General features: G+C 36.4%; 1 protein-coding gene across 1 annotated transcript in view; it reads right to left on the bottom strand.

Moving 5' to 3' along the window:
- Positions 1–8,226, bottom strand: part of LOC137390611 (uncharacterized) — a 31,706-nt gene extending 23,480 nt beyond the window's left edge. Inside the window, exons 1-3 of the mRNA XM_068076937.1 lie at positions 8,107–8,226; positions 6,816–6,860; positions 5,805–5,914 (exon numbers count right to left, since the gene is read on the bottom strand). Coding sequence (XP_067933038.1) covers positions 5,805–5,914; positions 6,816–6,860; positions 8,107–8,211 — 260 coding nt within the window. The 5' untranslated portion in view covers positions 8,212–8,226. The remainder of the gene's footprint in view (positions 1–5,804; positions 5,915–6,815; positions 6,861–8,106) is intronic.
- Positions 8,227–24,080: the final 15,854 nt, after the last annotated feature.

The following is a 24,080-nucleotide window of genomic DNA, read 5'->3' as shown; positions in this document are numbered from 1 at the left end:
GTATTGATAGTTAGGTGCATGTATGATATACAAAATTGTATGTTACTAGAAGATGGAGTTATCCAATCATAAGAAAACAACTCTCAATATATATCAGACTTGTATTCAACAGATACGTATATACTAACTACAAAAAACTTATTGTTTTGTCAACAAACGAGAAAGTGATGCCAAGACTACAATTTTATTTTGAAAGCAATCAATTATATATAATATGCAAAGGTTATATCATTTCATGGTAAATTAGAGTTTTTCAAGTATGTGAAAGAGATTCTATATATAGACAGTATTGCTTCTAGTCAGGCCATGCTTGCATATGACAACCTATACAAATTATTATTCAGTAGAAGGCAACTCCTAAATCGACATGTATGTAGTAGAATAAATCATATGCAAGAAAGCAAAAGCTATACCAAATAATAGCATGATACAACATAGTGTATATGAGTAGTTGTCTCCTCTGTTAAGCAAGCAGAGCTGAAGACATTGAACTCTTGGACCGTAGCTTAATGTAGTTCTGGCTTCAAAAAGTGGTGAACGTTACGTTATGAGATTGCCATGACAACTGAGTACCTGCCGAGCTACTAGTTACTGGTATTTAGTCAGATTATACAGAGGAAGGTAACTCTCGTCAATCAAAAGGCATGCCTGTGTTGTCTTTTGATTGGACAGATTCATTTTATTGGTCTAACAACAGTTCGATGTTGAAATAAACTTTGAGGCAAGTTCCTCACGCTGTCAAAGTACTACGTTAGGAAAACTAGGGTTCAACTTGAAGTTCTACTTCCAAAATTGGTTTTTATTTACTAAAAGAATATCTCTAAAAAGTCAATTTTATATGTTTGTTTTCAAAGTCAAGTCTCGGTGTATTAAGAATAACAAATTGTCTGCCATGATAAACAAAACTTTTTTTTTGCTTTACCACTTTAGTTGATGCTACATGTATATATCACTCACTATTTTAGCTATATTAGTACTGTGTTGCATATTTCTTACTGCTCAAAAATAGTTTTGCTTTTGTCAAGGTAATTAATACAAAGTTTTAACAATTTTAAAAGAGTCCGTGAGCTAAAGATTAGACGATCACAACTAAATCATTATTTATATTATTGGATTTAACTAGTTTTAGCTATAAATAAAATTATTATTGCTGCGTTGAACAAATGATAAAACAATGTGCGAACTAAAATGAATTGACAGGACTTATACGAGTTTCATAAATATTCAATTCTGTCTAGATCAATATTGATGTTTTTGCAAAAATATGTAATTTCACTGTTTGAAACAAAAATCAATTTAATACCTGTCATGCCTGTGACGGGTGTAACTTTCTAAAGTACTTTTAATGTCATAGACTAAATAGCCAAACTTGACAAGCTTTGCAGGTACTCAAAGTAAGAAAAGGTCACTCAAACAGTTAATGGAATGAAGTGAACGATAATGTGAAAGTGAAGGTGAATGCATCTTTAGTGGAACATGTTTGAAGCAATTCAAAGAAATGACATATTGTAGCAGGTGTCATTATGCTTAACTGTGTTATTAAAATATACCTGCAGTGCTAGCAAAGAGCTAACATGATATTAGGATAAAAACTTAAAACTTTATTTTCGTTTGACTGTGAATTAAATTGGTTAAGTCAAGAAAATATATTTAAATGAAGTGACAGACAGAGCAGTGACAGAGCAAAAATGACGGAGCAGAATACTGCAAAGAATTGAAGTTATTGTGTTAAAACTAGAGACTAAAATCTAGTCTTTCTTGTGATAAAAGCATTCTGCAAGTATGCAAACAACATATTTAGGCTTTCATATGAATTAGTTTTGTCTGTTTTTCCTTAAATAATCATCCCTGTTGCTTTAAGAACTTTCATCATCATTTGTTATAATCAGATGCAGATGAAATGCGGTTTATGCTATGATGTCTATGCAATGATGTCTATGCAATGATGTCTATGCAATGATGTCTATGCAATGATGTCTATGCAATGATGTCTAGAATGGAGAAATAGAGAAATTAGAGTGCACCAGATGCAGTGAATAGACAGATATGAAAATCAAAGAAGTTTTCAACCAAATGGACTGGTCTGTCCTTCAGCAGATGTCTACAACATACTTAGTGGAAACATGAAAGACTTTCATCTATAGAAGTTACAAGAGCCTGTAAGTAGTCCTGTAAGTAGCCCCGTAAGTAGCCCCGTAAGTAGTCCCGTTAGTAGTCCTGTAAGTAGCCCCGTGAGTAGCTCCGTAAGTAGCTCCGTAAGTAGCTCCGTAAGTAGCTCCGTAAGTAGCTCCGTAAGTAGCCCCGTAAGTAGTCCCATAAGTAGTCCTGTAAGTAGCCCCGTTAGTAGCTCCGTAAGTAGCTCCGTAAGTAGCCCCGTAAGTAGTTCTGTAAGCAGCCCGTAAGTAGTCCCGTAAGTAGCCCCGTAAGTAGCTCCGTAAGTAGCTCCGTAAGTAGCCCCGTAAGTAGCCCCGTAAGTAGCCCCATAAGTAGCCCCGTAAGTAGCCCCGTAAGTAGCTCTATAAATAGCCTTGTAAGTAGCCCCGTAAGTAGCCCGTAAGTAGCCCCGTAAGTAGCCCCGTAAGTAGCCCCGTAAGTAGCCCCGTAAGTAGCCCCGTAAGTAGCTCTATAAATAGCCTTGTAAGTAGCCCCGTAAGTAGCCCGTAAGTAGCATATACATATGCAAAGAAAGTCAACAAGTGGCACTTGAAATGGCTAATGCCACTAATGGAATAGCTACAAATAGAAATGGATTATTTCTATACTGAACTACAGAACTTTCATGAGAATATATATATACTCATACTAGGTTCAAGATAGGTTGGTTAGAGTTTGTCCCATTGTTTCCCTCTACTGTTGTGTAAATGTATAAGTACCCAATGCTAATGAAACCATATATTTATAAGCTATGACAATATGCAAGACTATTGTCGTCATTTTTGTACAAGTCTTTTTTAACTCATATAACTATATATATATATATATATATATATATATATATATATATATATATATATATATATATATATATATATATATATATATATACATATAGAAATGTTGTCTATTTGCTGACCTCTGTGTCAAGACAGCCAACCATAATAATACATGATCTTTTTGAGACAGCCAAACATCAGCACACTTGAGGTCAGAGACTGAATATAGAAGAGGTTATATCAGATCAACATATTAATGCAACAATCTCTTAATAGTAATCTACTATATTATGAAAAATTGACCTTTGACCTTGTGATCGTGAAACCCCAGCACTGAAGAAATAATATAAGCAGTAATTAACTTGCCTCTGCGCAGGTACCAAACTTGCCTCTGCACAGGTATCAAACTTGCCTCTGTACAGATATCAAACTTGCCTCTGCACAGATATCAAACTTGACTCTGCACAGATATCAAACTTGCCTCTGCACAGGTATCAAACTTGCCTCTGCACAGGTATCAAACTTGCCTCTGCACAGGTATCAAACTTGCCTCTGCACAGGTATCAAACTTGCCTCTGCACAGGTATCAAACCTGCCTCTGCACAGGTATCAAACTTGCCTCTGCACAGATATCAAACTTGACTCTGCACAGATATCAAACTTGCCTCTGCACAGGTATCAAACTTGCCTCCGCACAGATATCAAACTTGACTCTGCACAGATATCAAACTTGCCTCTGCACAGGTATCAAACTTGCCTCTGCACAGGTATCAAACTTGCCTCTGCACAGATATCAAACTTGCCTCTGCACAGGTATCAAACTTGCCTCTGCACAGGTATCAAACTTGCCTCTGCACAGGTATCAAACTTGCCTCTGCACAGGTATCAAACTTGCCTCTGCACAGATATCAAACTTGCCTCTGCACAGATATCAAACTTGCCTCTGCACAGATATCAAACTTGCCTCTGCACAGGTATCAAACTTGCCTCTGCACAGGTATCAAACTTGCCTCTGCACAGATATCAAACTTGACTCTGCACAGGTATCAAACTTGCCTCTGCACAGATATCAAACTTGCCTCTGCACAGATATCAAACTTGCCTCTGCACAGGTATCAAACTTGCCTCTGCACAGATATCAAACTTGCCTCTGCACAGGTATCAAACTTGCCTCTGCACAGGTATCAAACTTGCCTCTGCACAGATATCAAACTTGCCTCTGCACAGATATCAAACTTGCCTCTGCACAGGTATCAAACTTGCCTCTGCACAGGTATCAAACTTGCCTCTGCACAGATATCAAACTTGCCTCTGCACAGATATCAAACTTGCCTCTGCACAGATATCAAACTTGCCTCTGCACAGGTATCAAACTTGCCTCTGCACAGATATCAAACTTGCCTCTGCACAGGTATCAAACTTGCCTCTGCACAGATATCAAACTTGCCTCTGCACAGGTATCAAACTTGCCTCTGCACAGATATCAAACTTGCCTCTGCACAGGTATCAAACTTGCCTCTGCACAGGTATCAAACTTGCCTCTGCACAGGTATCAAACTTGCCTCTGCACAGATATCAAACTTGCCTCTGCACAGGTATCAAACTTGCCTCTGCACAGATATCAAACTTGCCTCTGCACAGATATCAAACTTGCCTCTTATTAAAATTCTTAACATTGGAAACATACTTTCACATCATTCTTGAAGGTTTCTTAAGATGTTGTTGGTAAAAAAATTCTACTGTTAATAGCTCTGTACAAAGATTTGATTGCAAATTGTAGTTTCGCTGTGCTGACTTTTTTGTTCAAAGAGTTTTCGTTTTTACATTAATCATCTGTAGCAGCACTTAAATAGAATTACAATTGTGTGCTTACTTTTACTCATAAATACAGCCACAACTTAAAATGGTGTGCTTACTTCTACTCATAAATACAGCCACAACTTAAAATGGTGTGCTTACTTCTACTCATAAATACAGCCACAACTTAAAATGGTGTGCTTACTTCTACTCATAAATACAGCCACAACTTAAAATGGTGTGCCTACTTCTACTCATTAATACAGCCACAACTTAAAATGGTGTGTTTACTTCTACTCATAAATACAGCCACAACTCAAAATGGTGTGCTTACTTCTACTCATAAATACAGCCACAAATTAAAATGGTGTGTTTACTTCTACTCATAAATACAGCCACAACTTAAAATGGTGTGCCTACTTCTACTCATCAATACAGCCTCAACTTAAAAATGGTGTGCTTACTTCTACTCATAAATACGGCCACAACTCAAAGTGGTGTGTTTACTTCTACTCATAAATACAGCCACAACTTAAAAATGATGTGCTTACTTCTACTCATAAATACAGCCACAACTTAAAATGGTGTGCTTACTTCTACTCATAAATACAGCCACAACTTGAAATGGTGTGTTTACTTCTACCCATAAATACAGCCACAACTTAAAAATGATGTGCTTACTTCTACTCATAAACACAGCCACAACTTAAAATGGTGTGCTTACTTCTACTCATAAATACAGCCACAACTTAAAAATGGTGTGCTTACTTCTACTCATAAATACAGCCACAACTTAAAATGGTGTGCTTACTTCTACTCATAAATACAGCCACAACTCAAAATAGTGTGCCTACTTCTACTCATAAACACAGCCACAACTTGAAATGGTGTGCTTACTTCTACTCATAAATACAGCCACAACTTAAAAATCCGATTGAAGTTCTGAAATTCCTAATATGAATTATTTGATTCACACAATTATACCTTATTTGCTTTAGTAACAATGCGGAAAAGATGAATTTGCTGTTTCCAATCTGGCATTAAAAATACCAAAGATATTTCACATAGGCATACTTGTTGTAGAGGACAATATCAGGCAGCCATATTTCTTCAGATGGCACGTAGAGTACATCAACACCTCCGTAGTCCTTCGGGTCCCAAGCCAGCATGTAGTCCTTCCATTTCTGTAGTGACAAAGGTCACGAGGTCACATACTATCCTTGTGTATTCCTGTACACTGTACCCTACCTAGGAGCTAGCAAATTTTTTGTTTTTCTACAACTGTCTAGTGTTGAGTCTTAAATGAGCTGAGGTTCCTTCTGAGGTAGAATGACGATGAAGGAAGGTTTGCTTGTAATTATAACTGACCACTCGCTATGGAGACACGTGTGGGAGCTTTTAACTGTCATCGCTTTGGGCAGCAGTACCAAGAACCTTGCAAGTGATGGGTTTATTCATTTTTATTTGGAATTTGGAGACTTATGGCAGTTTTCAAGTATATTTACAATTAGCATACTGACAGGTCTGCGCTGTAGTATCTATGATGGACATTGCGCTTTCTTTACTTCCCAGAAACTAGGAGATTTTATCTGATAGGATAGAGAAGCTCTATGCCATTTACGCAATGCATTCATATTTTTGTTCCTAATACAGCTATTATCAAGATATCTTCATCTGAATAATTCTGATTTCTGTCTGTCATTGATTTAAAAAAAGTATATTATGTAAATATATTTTATAATTAGCTTTGATATATTTTATAATTACACCTGGATTATTACACATATTTAGCCTATGGATGCTAAGCCTATATTGATACAAAGTCTTGTTTACTATAGGACCGTTCCAAGGATAAATTCATTTATTTACTTCTATAAGTTGTATTTAAGTAGAAGTATTTAGATTCTAAACTTATTTTTCAACATCAACATGAACAAACTAGTTGATTTGAAAGAATGGCAATTAAATAAAACTCAAGGTTCCCTCCATAATATTCTCATTAATACTACTAAATAATCTTATAGCCCTAGTTCCCTAGTTTTCAAATAAAAACTGCTATGAATACTTGATATAAAGCTTCCTCACCTGTTTCAGCCAAACATTTGTTGTCATAATCTGATTTTTCTCATCCTAAAAGCAATTAAACTTTCAATTAGTTTAATTTTAAATTATTCAGTTTGCTATTAGTTGTTCCCATCTTCTAAGTTACCGTACGATGATGATAATCAGAAATTACGTTTATTGACACGATGTAATGAGAGAGTTGTCTTTCCATGTATTTAAGCTGTTTGAGTTCAGTCAAAAATCTTGGCTTCAACAAGACACCATCTCAACACACTATACAGCACCATGTCATTGTGATCTTCTTGGTCAGCTGACCTAATCACGCAACACCAATTACGCCGAGCTGCAAACATGGTTTATAATAGTACCCTGGGAGTCTAGTGTACTCTGGGAGATCATCAGGTGTGTCAGAACAGAGAATAAGTATGTGAGCAACTATTCTGTAGGGCAGCCAATGTTTGAGGGGCTGGTGATAGAAAGTTGGTCCGCCAAGCCGAAAGTTGTGGGGTTTAATTTTGTATGATGAAGGTTTTTCCAAAGTTTTAGTCGTAACTCTGGACAGACAGATAAACAGACACAACTATTATTATCGTAAATAATAGCACCTTGGGCAGTCATGTGCGCCGTGAGAGACCGCCAGGCATAATAACTATTTGCACAATTATTTTGGAAAGTGGCAGGTTGGTTGATTGGTACAGATGTTAGAGGGTTTGCCTAATAAGCCGATTGCCCAGAATTCTGACAGCTACAATGCAGTCTTTTTTCCAGCATCTAGCCAGGCTTAGAACAGATGCATGTATGAACACAGCTCTCGTTTTGTAAAAATTTGTTCCACTAATACCAAATTTCACTCACAAGATAGACAGATTTCTCAAACAATTTTTTACGCTACAAGCATGATGCTGCAGATGGTTGTTCTGTACATCCATACAGCAACCAATCGTTATGTATAGAAATTCCTAGAATTGGTTAAAATCTTGTTTTTAGCATGAATCAGTTCCAAGTTGCAGTCAGAAAAGAATCCTTATTAGAAATATTATTTCCATGACTACAATTTTTTTTAGAAACTCATTGATCAAATGTACTCAGAAGCAGATTCGATAATGTTAATAAGTTAAGATGTTTTGTTAACGAAGTGTTGATTACTGTTATATTTCGTTACATGTGTAGCCTTTACAGATGTACACAGATTTTGTATTTTCATAACTGAAGGATGTATGTGACATTGGGGATTGTTACACAATAACTCGCCATTGCCTCTCACAACTACATATACTGGTGCATCATGACACCTACAGTGTAATGTACTTACTATGTCTATGAGCTGAGAGAGTTTGAGCCCCAACTTGACAGTCAGAGTGTCTGTATTGTTATCAACAGGCCGGATCAGCTTGTTGTACGTTTGAAGACCCGTCATTGGATCTTTTCTAAAGAGGTAATTGTACAGCGACTTTGCATCGGGGTTCGCAATGCCTCCTTTTTCACACAGCAAAACCAAGGCTAAAAGTATACCATACTTGTTTTAACCGCAAGCCTTTGGGTCACGCTACAATTTGTCTAAAATTATTTGTTAGAATCAGTTAACTAAACATAGAAAGAGGTTAGCGTAAACAAAGTTGGAGAATGACATAGCGGAGGAAATAAATCCGCATATAAAAATTACAAGGCAAATTTCAAACTTGCTCTACGCGTAGCTAGCTAGAAAAAATATAATGTATTTTGGTTCTTTCTTTTGCACATAAACAGCTTAGTAGGAATGTTGTTATTTATGGATGTTTTCATATTGTTGTATTGTCTTTGGATTGGTTACGCGAAAGATCACTCGCATCTATGCTTGAGCTTGTGGAATAGCTGTTTCATGCATTTAAATGAAAAAGGTGTACAAGTAATATTGATTATTAAAATATTACTTTTGTATATAAAACAATAATAGTGCTTTCTTAGTAAAAGCTGAAAACAGGTTTATAGGCTCATTAAAACTAGTAGTATAAATCTTTGTACTGATAAACATAAAGTTGTTACACTGTTGAGAGTGTCACACGATGAGTGTCACACTGATGAGAGTGTCACACTGATGAGAGTGTGACACTGCTGAGTGTCACACTGATGAGAGTGTGACACTGATGAGAATGTCACCCTGTTGACTGTCACACTTACGTCGTAGAAACCTGATGCTACTCACAACACAAAAAACCTTCAAAGTTTGTTTTCTATTTATGGAATGACTTTTTGTAAAACAGAATAATTGAATTATTAATTTTCTAAGACAAGCTCCCTTTGAAGGGTCAATATGTAGTTCCATTGCTCCCTTTGAAGGGTCAATATGCTAGTTCCATTGGTACCTTTGAAGGGTCAACATGCTAGTTCCATTGGTCCCTTTGAGGGGTCAATATGCTAGTTCCATTGGTCCCTTTGAAGGGTCAATATGCTAGTTCCATTGGTCCCTTTGAAGGGTCAATATGCTAGTTCCATTGCTCCCTTTGAAGGGTCAATATGCTAGTTCCATTGCTCCCTTTGAAGGGTCAATATGTAGTTCCATTGCACAAGAAGTTGAAGTAAACTTTGAAACAAAGAGAAGTAATGAATGCTTTTGACTAGCCTACTATACAGGTTATGTTACAGCAAGCAGCATTTATGTGACAAACAAAGCAATAAGCTGATTAAGTGCCTCGAGCCAAGCAGCTGGGAGAGACTTGATTGCATCATCCACTCGTGTCAGACCTCAGAGTTAGGCTAGCAATCATTCTGCTTTGTTATCATAAATAATTGATTAGCCTCTTCAAGCTTGACTCGAGGAGGATTTAAATTCCACTGACAGGAAGAGAGGAGATAAGCTACTGGAATAATTGCAACTGACAGCGATAGAAATTGCATATGAGCCCAACTAGCCTTTGGCCTATGCTGCCAGCGCTCTGCCACATTTCCTGTTGTATCTTAAAACTTGTTCTGGCCTAACAAAAAAATATTGACAGCCAAGTTGAACAATTACAAATTCTCATAACACTGGCTGAAAGGGCTGAAATTTTGGTAAAACAAATATAATAGATTGAATGAAACAGCCCTGTTAAATGATGCAAATGCTTTTAGAGTAAACATATTTTTTCTTCTTTTAGCTGCTTTAAGTTTTTATATTTCAATGTATTCCTACATGTATATCAACAGTGAGTGTAAGTGTAGAGAGATAAAAAAAAACAGTCACCTAGTTTCTAATACTGATAACCAGCTTTGTGACTATAAAAAGTTCATCATCGAACAAAATATTATTAATGATATATTATACTAATTGAAATTAATTTTTGTATATGTTTATTTATATACTTTTTTCAAGTTTTCACTGCTTTATAGATATCCAAATTTTAATCAAGTAAAAAATGTAAATGATTTTGAAAGCAATTGTTATTGGTACGTACTTCCTTGTCCTATTTGTGAGAGATCGTCATGTGTAATAACTATGCGTACAATTATTCTAGTGAGTGATTGATACAGTTGTTAGACTGCCTATGCTCAGTACTACATTTCGTGAGTTCAAATCCGATACAATGCAATCTCTTTTCCTAATCTCCAACTGTGGCTTTGGATGGACGGACAGATGGACGGACAGATGGACGGACAGATGTATGAATACATGTATTACTATAGTAAAGATTCGTCACTAATTGATTAAGTAGGTGTTATGTTATCTAACTTTTGTCAGCTTTATCTCCTAATTGCTGTTATAATTGATTAGCTATATGTGAGCTGCCTTCTTTTAAATTGCAAGTGCAAGTACTGAACAGAAAACCCAAATTTAAAATCTTTAATTAGTCTCCCTGGAATGTATAATGAAGGTTAAAAGTATCAAATTATTGAATGCTAGGAACACACGAGCACCTTGTTGTAAGGTGCACTGAAGAATTGACTAGCTAACAGATCTTGGCATAAGCTACCCGCGTGGTAGATGAGCTTTAGCTTCCTCTCTGTTCGAATAACATAACCTCACCCTATTGACTCTTTACTTTGGTAAGTATATAAATGATTTGTCAGTAGAGATTGCCGATAGAAAGGATGTGAAACCATGAAAGAAAGCTGTCTTACAAGCTAAAGAGCATTGGTGCATTTTCCTACATAGAGGCTGCACTCAGCAGCGCTCTCGAGAGTGCCGGTATTGAGGTATCTGTGTCACGGTGACCCGTTTAAAACAATGCATACGGCCTACAACACCCTCAAGCCATTCATAGCTTAGCTAGACAATTCCGAGGGGAATAGTTAGCATTACATAAATAAAAAGTGTGTGTAATACAAATACAAATACAATAAAATACAAATACAACTATTGTAATTGTACCAAAAAATTTACATTTCAAAATGCTGGAAACATTTACTTAGCAGAAATGATAAACCTTCAAAGGACCACAGATTCTCCGAGCCTAATTAATTAAAGCAACAGCATAACTACTCTCAAGTAATGATAAGATTTGCTTTAAATAATTAAAGCAGCCGAGATGAGTTTTCACTTGACCTGTGCGGTGGATATTAATCAGAAGCTACAGCCACGCACTCTGTAATTGCATGTGAGTGCATTTAGTTCATGAATAATTAATAGATTATGGCAGAGTAACTGCTTGAGTGAGCACAAAAAGCGTGTGGTTGGCATAGCAACTGACTAGGCAACAATTTTGTATCTATGCGCATGTGTCGAAACTGGCATATCACTGAAACCATAAAATAAATGCATATCATTAGCTTCTTTTTTTCATTTTTATTGTTATTGCTTTTAAATAGAGAGTATAGCAGTAGTAGCCTTTGCTGTCTCTTTCATATCGCTATAGCGGTAGTAGCCTTTGCTGTCTCTTTCATATCGCTATAGCAGTAGTAGCCTTTGCTGTCTCTTTCATATCGCTATAGCAGTAGTAGCCTTTGCTGTCTCTTTCATATCGCTATAGCAGTAGTAGCCTTTGCTGTCTCTTTCATATCGCTATAGCAGTAGTAGCCTTTGCTGTCTCTTTCATATCGCTATAGCAGTAGTAGCCTTTGCTGTCTCTTTCATATCGCTATAGCAGTAGTAGCCTTTGCTGTCTCTTTCATATCGCTATAGCGGTAGTAGCCTTTGCTGTCTCTTTCATATCGCTATAGCAGTAGTAGCCTTTGCTGTCTCTTTCATATCGCTATAGCAGTAGTAGCCTTTGCTGTCTCTTTCATATCGCTATAGCGGTAGTAGCCTTTGCTGTCTCTTTCATATCGCTATAGCAGTAGTAGCCTTTGCTGTCTCTTTCATATCGCTATGAAGCTATAATTACTGTTAAAGCACATGCTCTTGGCACAATTTCTTTAGTCTCCTTCAGGTATGTTAGACAGCAAAGCACAAAAAACATATACTCTAAACTAATCATTAGTTTGTTCTAAAGGCTAAAAATATCCAGATCAAGTTTCTACCGTATTGATTATCAGAGGCCTCTATGCAACATTTAACATATGAACATTTAACATATGAACATTTAACATATGAACAGTAGTTGAATAATTTTACTTTTTAGTTGAATTGGTTTAATTCAATTAGTTCATTTAATTTAATTTATTTTATTAACTTCAATTAATTTAGTTGAATTAGTTGTATAATTTTATTTGACCAATAGAAAGGCAGACAAGTTGTTCAGGTAGAGAGTAATTCCCTCTGTACTTACTATTTAGGCAGTTGCTACAAAAACGGCTGGTGGGTGAAAACTCTGGCAGATACTGGGAGTTACTTACCCTTTACCCTAAAAAAGCTAAAGATGGTACGCTAAACTTCAGCTACGATATATACATATGCTTTTCTGTCTCTTTACAGTTAGCGAAAAGCACATCAACTTTATAGCATCCCCACTGCAAGCTGACATGTAGACTGAGCTCCTATGTTGTAGTTACACTAGCTGACTTCTCGTAAACTCTGCAGTACAAAAATCTACTGCAATTGTAGGCCTATTGAACCTGGCAGCCAATTGTTACATCAATACGTAAATTTTTAGTTTGAAATCTAAAAGCACTTGTTAATTACTAGTATAAGTACAACGTTGCAACTGTAAACTCTCTCACTCGTTGGTTAGTTTGACCTTGTTAACACCTCCGACTATTGCTGAATAGTCATTCTCAACGCAACAATATCGATAGAATAAAAAGTTAGAGTCTATTAAGAAGGTTAGAAAATAAAAAAATATGTGTGAAAATGCATTCTAGAATCAAGTTGGAAAGGAGGTGATTTTTGACTGGTGCATTAGAAGGTCAATTTCAACTAAAGCCTGATTCCCATATATGTCGCAAGCAATGGCGACAGCACCACAGGCTATTAGCGATGAAATGGGAACCTACGCGCCGGGTACCGCCGAGGACCGCCGGTAGTTCCTGGCGGCAACACAACAGTTTAGTGCTGTTCAAATTTTGAAAAAGGCCGCAAGAAAAACCTTCCCAAAATGCAACGTACGGGTGAAGGTCACCATTAAAGAAATGGCATGGCCAGCGAACATTTTATTTGATTACGCGATTATGTTTAGCGATGCAGCTGTTATGTGAACAGATGCCACGGAGCCTTATGTCGCAAGCGTTTTGCTGCGCAAGTTACTGCCGGAGTCTCGCAATCGATATAAGAACCAGGCTTTAAAGTACCAATTTTCATGTTTGACTTACACACTTTTATCACTCCCAATCATTTAACCAAAATATTAACAAATTTTAATCAAATAATTACTTACGAATAAAACTTGATAATTTTGTAGCGATAACAATGTCTGTAGAATTGTGTGTGTGTAAGCAACTTTCTACTTTAATAAGCTAGCAACATGTTTCTGTTTGACAAAAATAACATAATTTATAATCAGTTGAAAGTTTGCTTGTTGGAGTAAAAATCTTTGTTCTTTGTTTTGAGACATGAAAGGGCATGACTCGGAAATTTGAAAATTTGTTTGAGGTCAAAATCTATGGATTTTCAATACAAAAACAAAAATGGTTCAACGCATCAAATATTGGTTTTGTTGAGCCAAAAGACTGGGTGTTCTTCATTTCAGCAGTTTAGGTGAAGAATGCTTTGGATGAACTAAAACGTTCATTAAGTCTTCTTTGCAAAATACCAATGCACCATTTCTAAACTTGGTGAGAGTTTAAAACATTCGACAAACATAATAAAAAACAACTCAGCAGAAAACCTGAAAATTCCAAACTGGTTGAAAAAGATGGTATTCAAACATTATGTGTTACGCAGTTGAAATGTGGAAATTGAAAAAACTGACAGTTTGAGTAAAGGTTTTGTTTTGTTTATTCTGGTTGCTAATTTGACTGTAGATTTAAAAATGTTAGAAGTTTGGTTCAAAAATATATTAAATTTTGAACAAATCTGCCATAATCTCATTTCTAAGTCTATCTTTAACCTGATCAGACATGTTTTACTTACCGCAGCATGTGATTGCTAAGAGATTCGTGTTGAACATCTCTGATACTTTTCTTTTCTTTAACTCGTGCTCGAAGGTTTGCTATAATATGTATCTGTATATCAAATTTAGCAATAAGTCGTAAAATGAGAAATGTTACAAAAAATACATCCTGTGAATTTATAAAAAACAAAAAAAAATAGGAATGAACAGGAAAAAACAGGATGAAGATACAAATTAATGTCGTGTATTAAAAATCAAAAGCTTTAGTAGTTATGAGAAACTACCTCTATACACCATGTATATTGCCTATGCTACACAAGAAAAACATCTGTCTTTCTGTGTCACAAGATAATTGACTTATAACTAGTATATACAGTTCTAGTTAGTATACTGAAACTCTTGTGATAGCTGACCTACATAAATTGCTTTTTCTTATTCAACTATTAAATGAGACATTCACAAATGTGAAGCGACGGAAAGCATCAAGCTCAATTACTTAGACTTCTAACTCTATGGCTATCAGATGAGTGTTTTGAGTCCTCTTTATTTTTTTAGAGTTTTCAAGTCTCAGAATAAAATTTACACATAAAATGTATTTTGTTATATTTTGCCAAAGCTTATTCGGCGTTTGAAGTCTGTATGTTATTTAACAAGCAATAGAAATTAATTAAATGTTTTACTAATTAGTGTGTTTAAAAACCAGTGCATTGAACCAGTGCAATTAATGAAGTATAGAATGGCGCTTGTAATTTTATGAGTCAAGTTCAGTGCGAATATAAAATATTTACAATGGAGATGCATTAACCAACCTAATTAGCGGCTTCCTTGAGGTTAAATGAAATAGTTATTTAATACTGTTACATAAAGTTACAAAATACACCAAACTTTTTTACACCGATACTTTTTTATAGAAAGTATCAAAAACTTGCTTAGAAGCAGTAAGAGCAAACGCTATTAGCTAATAGATTAGACAGAAAATCATACCATCTGCTAAGAGATTGCTGTTGATATAGAAGTATGTACACTGCTGCCTATTCCCTGACCCGAAGCCGTCTGTTTAGCTACATTTATAAGTGTATTGATGTATGACTTAGTCATGCGTAAACGTAGATGCTGCTATCACGCTGTCTCTCCGCTGCTGCCTCGAGGAGAGAGTTGATAGACTCATCCATCACTTGAGCAAGCAGGCTAATTGGTCTCTTGGGTTCTGGATATCATTTGTACTTATTCGTCAATAATGTCACATTTTACAGCATTAATTAATCTAGTCTGAGACAATAGCGTCTAATGGCTCCTTTTACTTATTGGCTTCCGACAACAACTTTGTAGGAAGTCTCCGTACTTCATTTTATTGATACTCTGGTTCTAAGTACAGCAGGTACAAAGTACGTGCAGATCTTTAGAAGCTCAGTGTCGTTGTTTGAATGTGTAGTTAGAAAAAGTGTTGAAGTCTGAATATGTTTACAAAGATTTATGTTGTGTTGCCCTGATACATCGCGACCCTCTATTATCAATATATCTTTCAAGAGTATACGCTATGTTAATGTACGTATATATATATGAGTATTAGCAATCAGATCTGGTCTGCTAAGCAGTTCTAATCTTAGATTAACAAAGTAAAATACTTCAACACGTCGAATGAAATAATTTCCTGGAAAGTAGTGAAAGATGAAATTTTAAAAGACACTTACTTTCAACCCGAGTCAGGGTTTGTTAATATTATATTTTATGGAGATTAAAGAAAGTGCAAAAGTCTGTGCATTTTTTAACACAGCTATGAGTATAAAAATTTACTTTAATCAGTGAAAGGTGTTGAGCATGAGAAAATCAGACTCCCAAGGTAATGATGGCTGCAACAGACTCCCAAGGTAATGACGGCTGCATCAGACTCCCAAGGTAATGATGGCTGCATCAGACTCGCAAGGTAATGATGGCTGCAACAGACTCCCAAGGTAATGATGGCTGCATCAGACTCCCAAGGTAATGATGGCTGCATCAGACTCCCAAGGTAATGATGGCTGCAACAGACTCCCAAGGTAATGATGGCTGCATCAGACTCCCAAGGTAATGATGGCTGCAACAGACTCCCAAGGTAATGATGGCTGCATCAGACTCCCAAGGTAATGATGGCTGCATCAGACTCCCAAGGTAATGATGGCTGCAACAGACTCGCAAGGTAATGATGGCTGCAACAGACTCCCAAGGTAATGATGGCTGCATCAGACTCCCAAGGTAATGATGGCTGCAACAGACTCCCAAGGTAATGATGGCTGCAACAGACTCCCAAGGTAATGATGGCTGCATCAGACTCCCAAGGTAATGATGGCTGCAACAGACTCGCAAGGTAATGATGGCTGCAACAGACTCCCAAGGTAATGATGGGTGCATCAGACTCCCAAGGTAATGATGGCTGCAACAGACTCGCAAGGTAATGATGGCTGCAACAGACTCCCAAGGTAATGATGGCTGCAACAGACTCCCAAGGTAATGATGGCTGCATCAGACTTCCAAGGTAATGATGGCTGCAACAGACTCGCAAGGTAATGATGGCTGCAACAGACTCCCAAGGTAATGATGGCTGCATCAGACTCCCAAGGTAATGATGGCTGCAACAGACTCCCAAGGTAATGATGGCTGCAACAGACTCCCAAGGTAATGATGGCTGCATCAGACTCCCAAGGTAATGATGGCTGCATCAGACTCCCAAGGTAATGATGGCTGCAACAGACTCTCAAGGTAATGATGGCTGCAACAGACTCCCAAGGTAATGATGGCTGCAACAGACTCCCAAGGTAATGATGGCTGCATCAGACTCCCAAGGTAATGATGGCTGCAACAGACTCCCAAGGTAATGATGGCTGCATCAGACTCCCAAGGTAATGATGGCTGCATCAGACTCCCAAGGTAATGATGGCTGCATCAGACTCCCAAGGTAATGATGGCTGCAACAGACTCCCAAGGTAATGATGGCTGCATCAGACTCCCAAGGTAATGATGGCTGCATCAGACTCCCAAGGTAATGATGGCTGCATCAGACTCCCAAGGTAATGATGGCTGCAACAGACTCCCAAGGTAATGATGGCTGCATCAGACTCCCAAGGTAACGATGGCTGCAACGGACTCCCAAGGTAATGATGGCTGCATCAGACTCCCAAGGTAATGATGGCTGCAACAGACTCCCAAGGTAATGATGGCTGCATCAGACTTCCAAGGTAACGATGGCTGCAACAGACTCCCAAGGTAATGATGGCTGCATCAGACTCCCAAGGTAATGATGGCTGCTTCAGACTCGCAAGGTAATGATGGCTGCAACAGACTCCCAAGGTAATGATGGCTGCAACAGACTCCCAAGGTAATGATGGCTGCATCAGACTCCCAAGGTAATGATGGCTGCATCAGACTCCCAAGGTAATGATGGCTGCAACAGACTCCCAAGGTAATGATGGCTGCAACAGACTCCCAAGGTAATGATGGCTGCAACAGACTCCCAAGGTAATGATGGCTGCAACAGACTCCCAAGGTAATGATGGCTGCATCAGACTCCCAAGGTAATGATGGCTGCAACAGACTCCCAAGGTAATGATGGCTGCATCAGACTCCCAAGGTAATGATGGCTGCATCAGACTCCCAAGGTAATGATGGCTGCATCAGACTCCCAAGGTAATGATGGCTGCATCAAACTCCCAAGGTAATGATGGCTGCAACAGACTCCCAAGGTAATGATGGCTGCATCAGACTCCCAAGGTAATGATGGCTGCATCAGACTCGCAAGGTAATGATGGCTGCAACAGACTCTCAAGGTAATGATGGCTGCAACAGACTCCCAAGGTAATAATGGCTGCATCAGACTCCCAAGGTAATGATGGCTGCATCAGACTCCCAAGGTAATGATGGCTGCATCAGACTCCCAAGGTAATGATGGCTGCAACAGACTCCCAAGGTAATGATGGCTGCATCAGACTCCCAAGGTAATGATGGCTGCAACAGACTCCCAAGGTAATGATGGCTGCATCAGACTCCCAAGGTAATGATGGCTGCATCAGACTCCCAAGGTAATGATGGCTGCATCAGACTCCCAAGGTAATGATGGCTGCAACAGACTCCCAAGGTAATGATGGCTGCAACAGACTCCCAAGGTAATGATGGCTGCAACAGACTCCCAAGGTAATGATGGCTGCATCAGACTCCCAAGGTAATGATGGCTGCATCAGACTCCCAAGGTAATGATGGCTGCAACAGACTCCCAAGGTAATGATGGCTGCATCAGACTCCCAAGGTAATGATGGCTGCATCAGACTCCCAAGGTAATGATGGCTGCAACAGACTCCCAAGGTAATGATGGCTGCAAAAACATTGCTCTCAAGTTTAAGGTTTTAATGCTAAAGAATTAAAACCTTTGATTGTCGCAATCTAATAATACGAGCAATATTATATAATTATTATCATAGCTCTTGACAGTAAGCAGAATTGCAAAGATGATAGATGAAAAGCTTTCAAATTTCAACTATACTTAAAAATTGCCACAGTAAAATTTCTTGATTTGTGCTATATGTTTATACACTCACTATCCAAGTTACAGGTTAGATCAGTTTCGCCCGACTGGTCACAGTTGTAACTCAGATCATGTACGCTAAAAGTGTATACTTAATGTGCATACTCGAGGTGTATACTCGAGGTATATGCTCGAGGTGTATGCTAGAGAACGTATGAAGAACATATGATGCGGATTGTAAATTTAGCATAGATCCAATAAAAATAAATTTAACATACAAGACATGCATGAAAAAAGTAAAAACTTAAACTCAATTTTATGCTGTGCATTATCTACAATTTATTATCTACACTTTATTATCTAGACTTTATTATCTACACTTTATTATCTAGACTTTATTATCTACACTTTATTATCTTCACTTTATTATCTACACTTTATTATCTACACTTTATTATCTACACTTTATTATCTATACTTTATTATCTACACTTTATTATCTAGACTTTATTATCTACACTTTATTATCTACACTTTATTATCTATACTTTATTATCTATACTTTATTATCTATACTTTATTATCTACACTTTATTATCTACTCTTTATTATCTCTACTTTATTATCTACACTTTATTATCTGCACTTTATTATCTATACTTTATTATCTACACTTTATTATCTACTCTTTATTATCTCCACTTTATTATTTATACTTTATTATCTATACTTTATTAGCTACTCTTTATTATCTACACTTTATTATCTACACTTTATTATCTGTACTTTATTATCTACACTTTACTATCTACATTTTATTATCTACACTGTTTGTGTATGGTCGAGGAAAGGTCAGACAGTAGGCTTAGTTATGTTAACCTTGGTGTTCACTGATAGCGCTTCCTCGCTCTGTTAGTCTGGCTGCCATCTCACCCTCACCATTGCCCCTAAGATTTTCCCTTAGGGAAATGGTAAGAGTGTATAATAATAAATTAGAATATAAAATAATTTTTGGGATATCTACTCAACGAGTGACCTTGACTGAATCTACCGAATGTGGTCATTTTTACCATTTCTTAAGCTACCAGGTTTTTCAATCGTGACTGCACATGAAAACTTGTATGCATGGACTCGATGACAGAACCTCAGAATAAACTAAAACTCAGTAGCAAGCATCATGTTCTTACATTAAATCATCTAGTAATTTGCGTGTTTTGATGCAAGTCAGATGGCTGGAGCATTCTAGCAGAATTTTAGAGAAGGTTCTTTTTTAACGACAACCTCAGTAGAGGCCAGATTTTGTTTTTATTTTTCAAATCACTATTCAAGAGACCACTTAAAATGGTGTCTCACTGGCGGCCATAGATTTGTACTCGTGTCTCCATCTTCTGAAGCTATTTATACGCATCTACAGTATGACTGCCGGAACATTCTACAATCCAGTATAATAGAGACCTATAAACTACAAGCGTATGAAAGGAGGCACAAAGGGTTATGGCCTCCCAACGGCTTCAAAAGCAAACAATGTGATTAAATTATAGAAAGCTGTAAATAGAACATGTGTATATTTAGTAAATATGGGACGCTCAAGTGCGATACAATCAATTATGCTACATCCGACATGAACTCAACTTGAACACGCACTCACATTTCTTTATCTATATGCACATTTTCCTCTGAATATTAATAACTCTGATGCAAGAGCACGACAATGCCTTTTAATATAACTAGGAGCAGACTAGAAAATTAAATACATGATTCTATAACTGCAAACAAAGTTTTATACAGGTTTAAATGTGATTGCTTAGCAATGGGTTCATTCTGCAGGTAACTAAGTCTAATAAGCTCTGCAGTGAGATTTATTGAAAAATTGACAAGTGTTTTTACCATAAGTTTTTATAAATCAAAGCAAAAAAGAGAGAAAAATTAATTCGCATAAACAAAATTTAAAATCAACTATCATGGGTTTTAAGCTAACTGCAAAGGGGGTTAGCTGACTTTTTAGGCTAAACTTAGTACATGGTACTTGTACATACATGCATTTACTTGATACATATTTACTAATAACTGATTAGGTGATTACATAACACATAACAAATGATCTTTCCAAATCTCTGCGTCTTCTCACTCTGCCTATGCTAAATATTTATTTTACTTCAATTCAATGTTTCAAGATTTTTCATGGTTTGTGTCCTCGTTTTTTACATGACAATTACAGGTTCTTATCTCATTTCAACTTACGTGATATGAACAAATTGCATACTATCACTAACAATCATTTTGAAAATGTCATTGCCAGCTGCTTTAACAATCTTCCGCCAAATATCCATTCTCTTAGCAGAGAAAGGCATTTTAAACACTATTTGTCAGACTATTTATTCAATTTTAATGGCTAGCTGTTGCTTTTTTCCCTTTTTTTTGTTTTACTATTGTTGTATGGCCTAATTTTAAAAAATATTTCTATTTGTGAAATGAAATTATTGCCAATAAAGTACTATAGTACTTTATTGGCAATAAAGTACTATAGTACTTTATTGGCAATAATTTCATTTCACAAATAGAAATATTTTTTAAAATTAGGCATACACGATATACATATTAGGTATATGTGTGTGTTTGTGTGTGCGTGTTATATATATATATATATATATATATATATATATATATATATATATATATATATATATATATATATAACACGCACACACAAACACACACATATACCTAATATGTATATCGTGTATGTTATATAATGTTATCTTATGTTATGTACATACACATGAATATAAAGTAAATAACAAGTAAGTAATATAAAAAAAAATATATATACATGTATACAAAACTGTTTTCAGTTTTATATATGTACAGAACCATTTATATATATATATTTATTTATGTATTATATAAACATATATAAATATAAAACAAATATAAAACGATTTATATATATATATATTTGTGTGTATATATTGTATGTCCTTCTAGCTACAGCTATTAAAATCCTGATATTTACCACAAACACATCGACAAGCTTCTCATCCGGACGTTCTACTGCTGAGCTATAACGACGTAGTGACCACAGATATTTTCACATACCGCATACACCATGCGTGTGCTAATTATTTTAGCCTTGCGTCCACGAGTTGCAGTGTTTCTGTTCAAAAATATTTTGGGACTGAGGTATATGCAACGCAGTGCTTCTTCATTTTTTTCTCTAAGTCTAATTAATTTGGCTCCACGATATCGACAATAATTTATCTCTAACTTAAGGTTTGACGATTTGTGTACTGATTACATACAGTGGAAACTCGGCTCTTGAACGCTTTGGTTCTTGACCAATTCAGTTTTCAACCAAAGATTTTAATATTTGTTCATTTAGGATCTCAAACATAAGTTCGGGGCAAACCAGAGCATGTGCATTGAAATTGGAACAGCTCCGGAAACAGCATGGAAACATTCGTTAACAAACGTAGAAGCAATTTACGCTTAATAAATTCTTTACAAAAAGGGAGGAACCATCTGGAACGACGTCTCCTTTAACGAAGAGATTTGCTAGGGAGATAACATCTCCAGACCAGTTACCCAATAAATTGTTTTTGAGGAGGATTCTCCTTCAAAGATGGGATGTAAACGTGCCATTGATGTTTATATTTTCTTTTTCCTACAACTTTTGATGTAACTGATCTGTTGCATTTCTTTGCTATTTCATTATCAATTTCTGCAATTTTTGTCATTGCATCTTAACCTTTAATGTTTTTGATGTTTTAAGAGCAAAACATACGATATGTTTACTTTTGTTTCCTTTTCCATCATCATAAATAGAAAACCTTTTATTAAAATTAAACACGATCTATATTTACTTGTTTTTATTTATAGTATACAGTACAGTTTATGGTGCGAAATGTAAAATACTTTACCGAAGTTGTTTTCTTGCCTTGAAATGGATTAAAATTTACCTACATTCATTCTAATGGAAAAAATGTTTCGTATCTCGAACAACCTTTTGGAATGAATTATGTTTGAAAACCGAGGTTCCACTGCACGTTATTAAAAGCTATACGTCGCTGAAAGTTATAAAATTTTTAATTTACAGTTGTTTGAAAACCTTTACAGTTGCTTTATTTGTTTTTAATTTAGTTGTCCTGCACAAAACCTTTACAGTTGTTTTTATTTTCTCTCTTAATTTATTTCAACTACACAAAACATTTCTCTCATATTATGTAGTATGAAAGTTAGAATGGCAAATGTTGTTATATGTTAAATACAAATCAATTTTCTGTCCAAATACTTTTTTATTACCCGGGCAACGCCGAGTAGCACGGCTAGTATATATATAAATGGTTTAGGTGAAGATTGTGCAAGGATGCACCAGAGACCATCCAACACATCATCAGTGGATGGAAGCAGCAAGTGTTAGGTGTATACACTGAGAGGCATAATCATGTCACATGTGCGGTGTACAGAAGTCTATCCGATGTGCATGGCCTCAACAAACTATAACACTGATGGGAAGCTCAAAAAAGGTCAATAAGAGTGACCGTGCTAAGCTCTTATGGAATTTCTTCACCCTGACTGATACGCATGTCTTGGCAAACCAGCCAGATGATGTAGTGGTGGACAAGGAAAACAACAGAACTACTTTAATAGATATGAACAGACAGCAAATTATCGCAAGTGGACGTAGATGAATAGCAAGTAATCATCACTAAAGCATTAGATATAAGCTGCATCTTACTCTAGACATAGAGATCTTAGTAAAATTAGAAAACCTCTTCCAAAATTACAATAGTGGCAGGATCTTTAGTGCATGTGAGAGGCTAAATACTTGCAAGGTTCTCATTGTTTATGTAGATACTCGGGCTATTATCATGCGATCAGGCGACTGACTGGTACATCACCTCTATGTTCCTGCTACTCATTTCTTCTGCAGTAACTCTACCCAGTAGTTGTACGACCTTATTGTAATTACACTCGCCAAACCAGCTTTGAAAAAATAACAAGAGAAAATAACTCCGAAGACAAAATTTCAAATTTGAATAAACAAAAAGTTTTAAGTTATGTTTGTTTATAAATTAGCTCTTATTTTATGTGCCGACTAAACCACTTGAATATAAACTATTTTTGCCGCTATAACTTCAAATACCAAAAACTTCCACTAGAAAAGACAATTACAAAAATATGTTCTGGTAAAGGCAGTTATATATGAATGTCAAACACTAACTACATGTAAATATGTAAAGCCTTTATCAGCATTGCTATTAGCTAGTCATGTATGTACATGTAGTCGTCTACGATTATCTTTTTAGGCTGCCAGAAATGTAACAAAGAATTCAGCGAGAGGAATTCACATAGCGATTCTTTTTATAATCACCCAGTGTATGACAGTGCTGATGATCTGATCTTAGAAGGGCTTCG

The sequence above is a fragment of the Watersipora subatra genome, chromosome 3 (assembly GCF_963576615.1).
Source record: "Watersipora subatra chromosome 3, tzWatSuba1.1, whole genome shotgun sequence".
NCBI classification, from domain to species: Eukaryota; Metazoa; Bryozoa; class Gymnolaemata; order Cheilostomatida; family Watersiporidae; genus Watersipora; species Watersipora subatra.
Note: the sequence above shows the minus strand (reverse complement) of the source record. Positions and strands in the feature narration are given on the sequence as shown.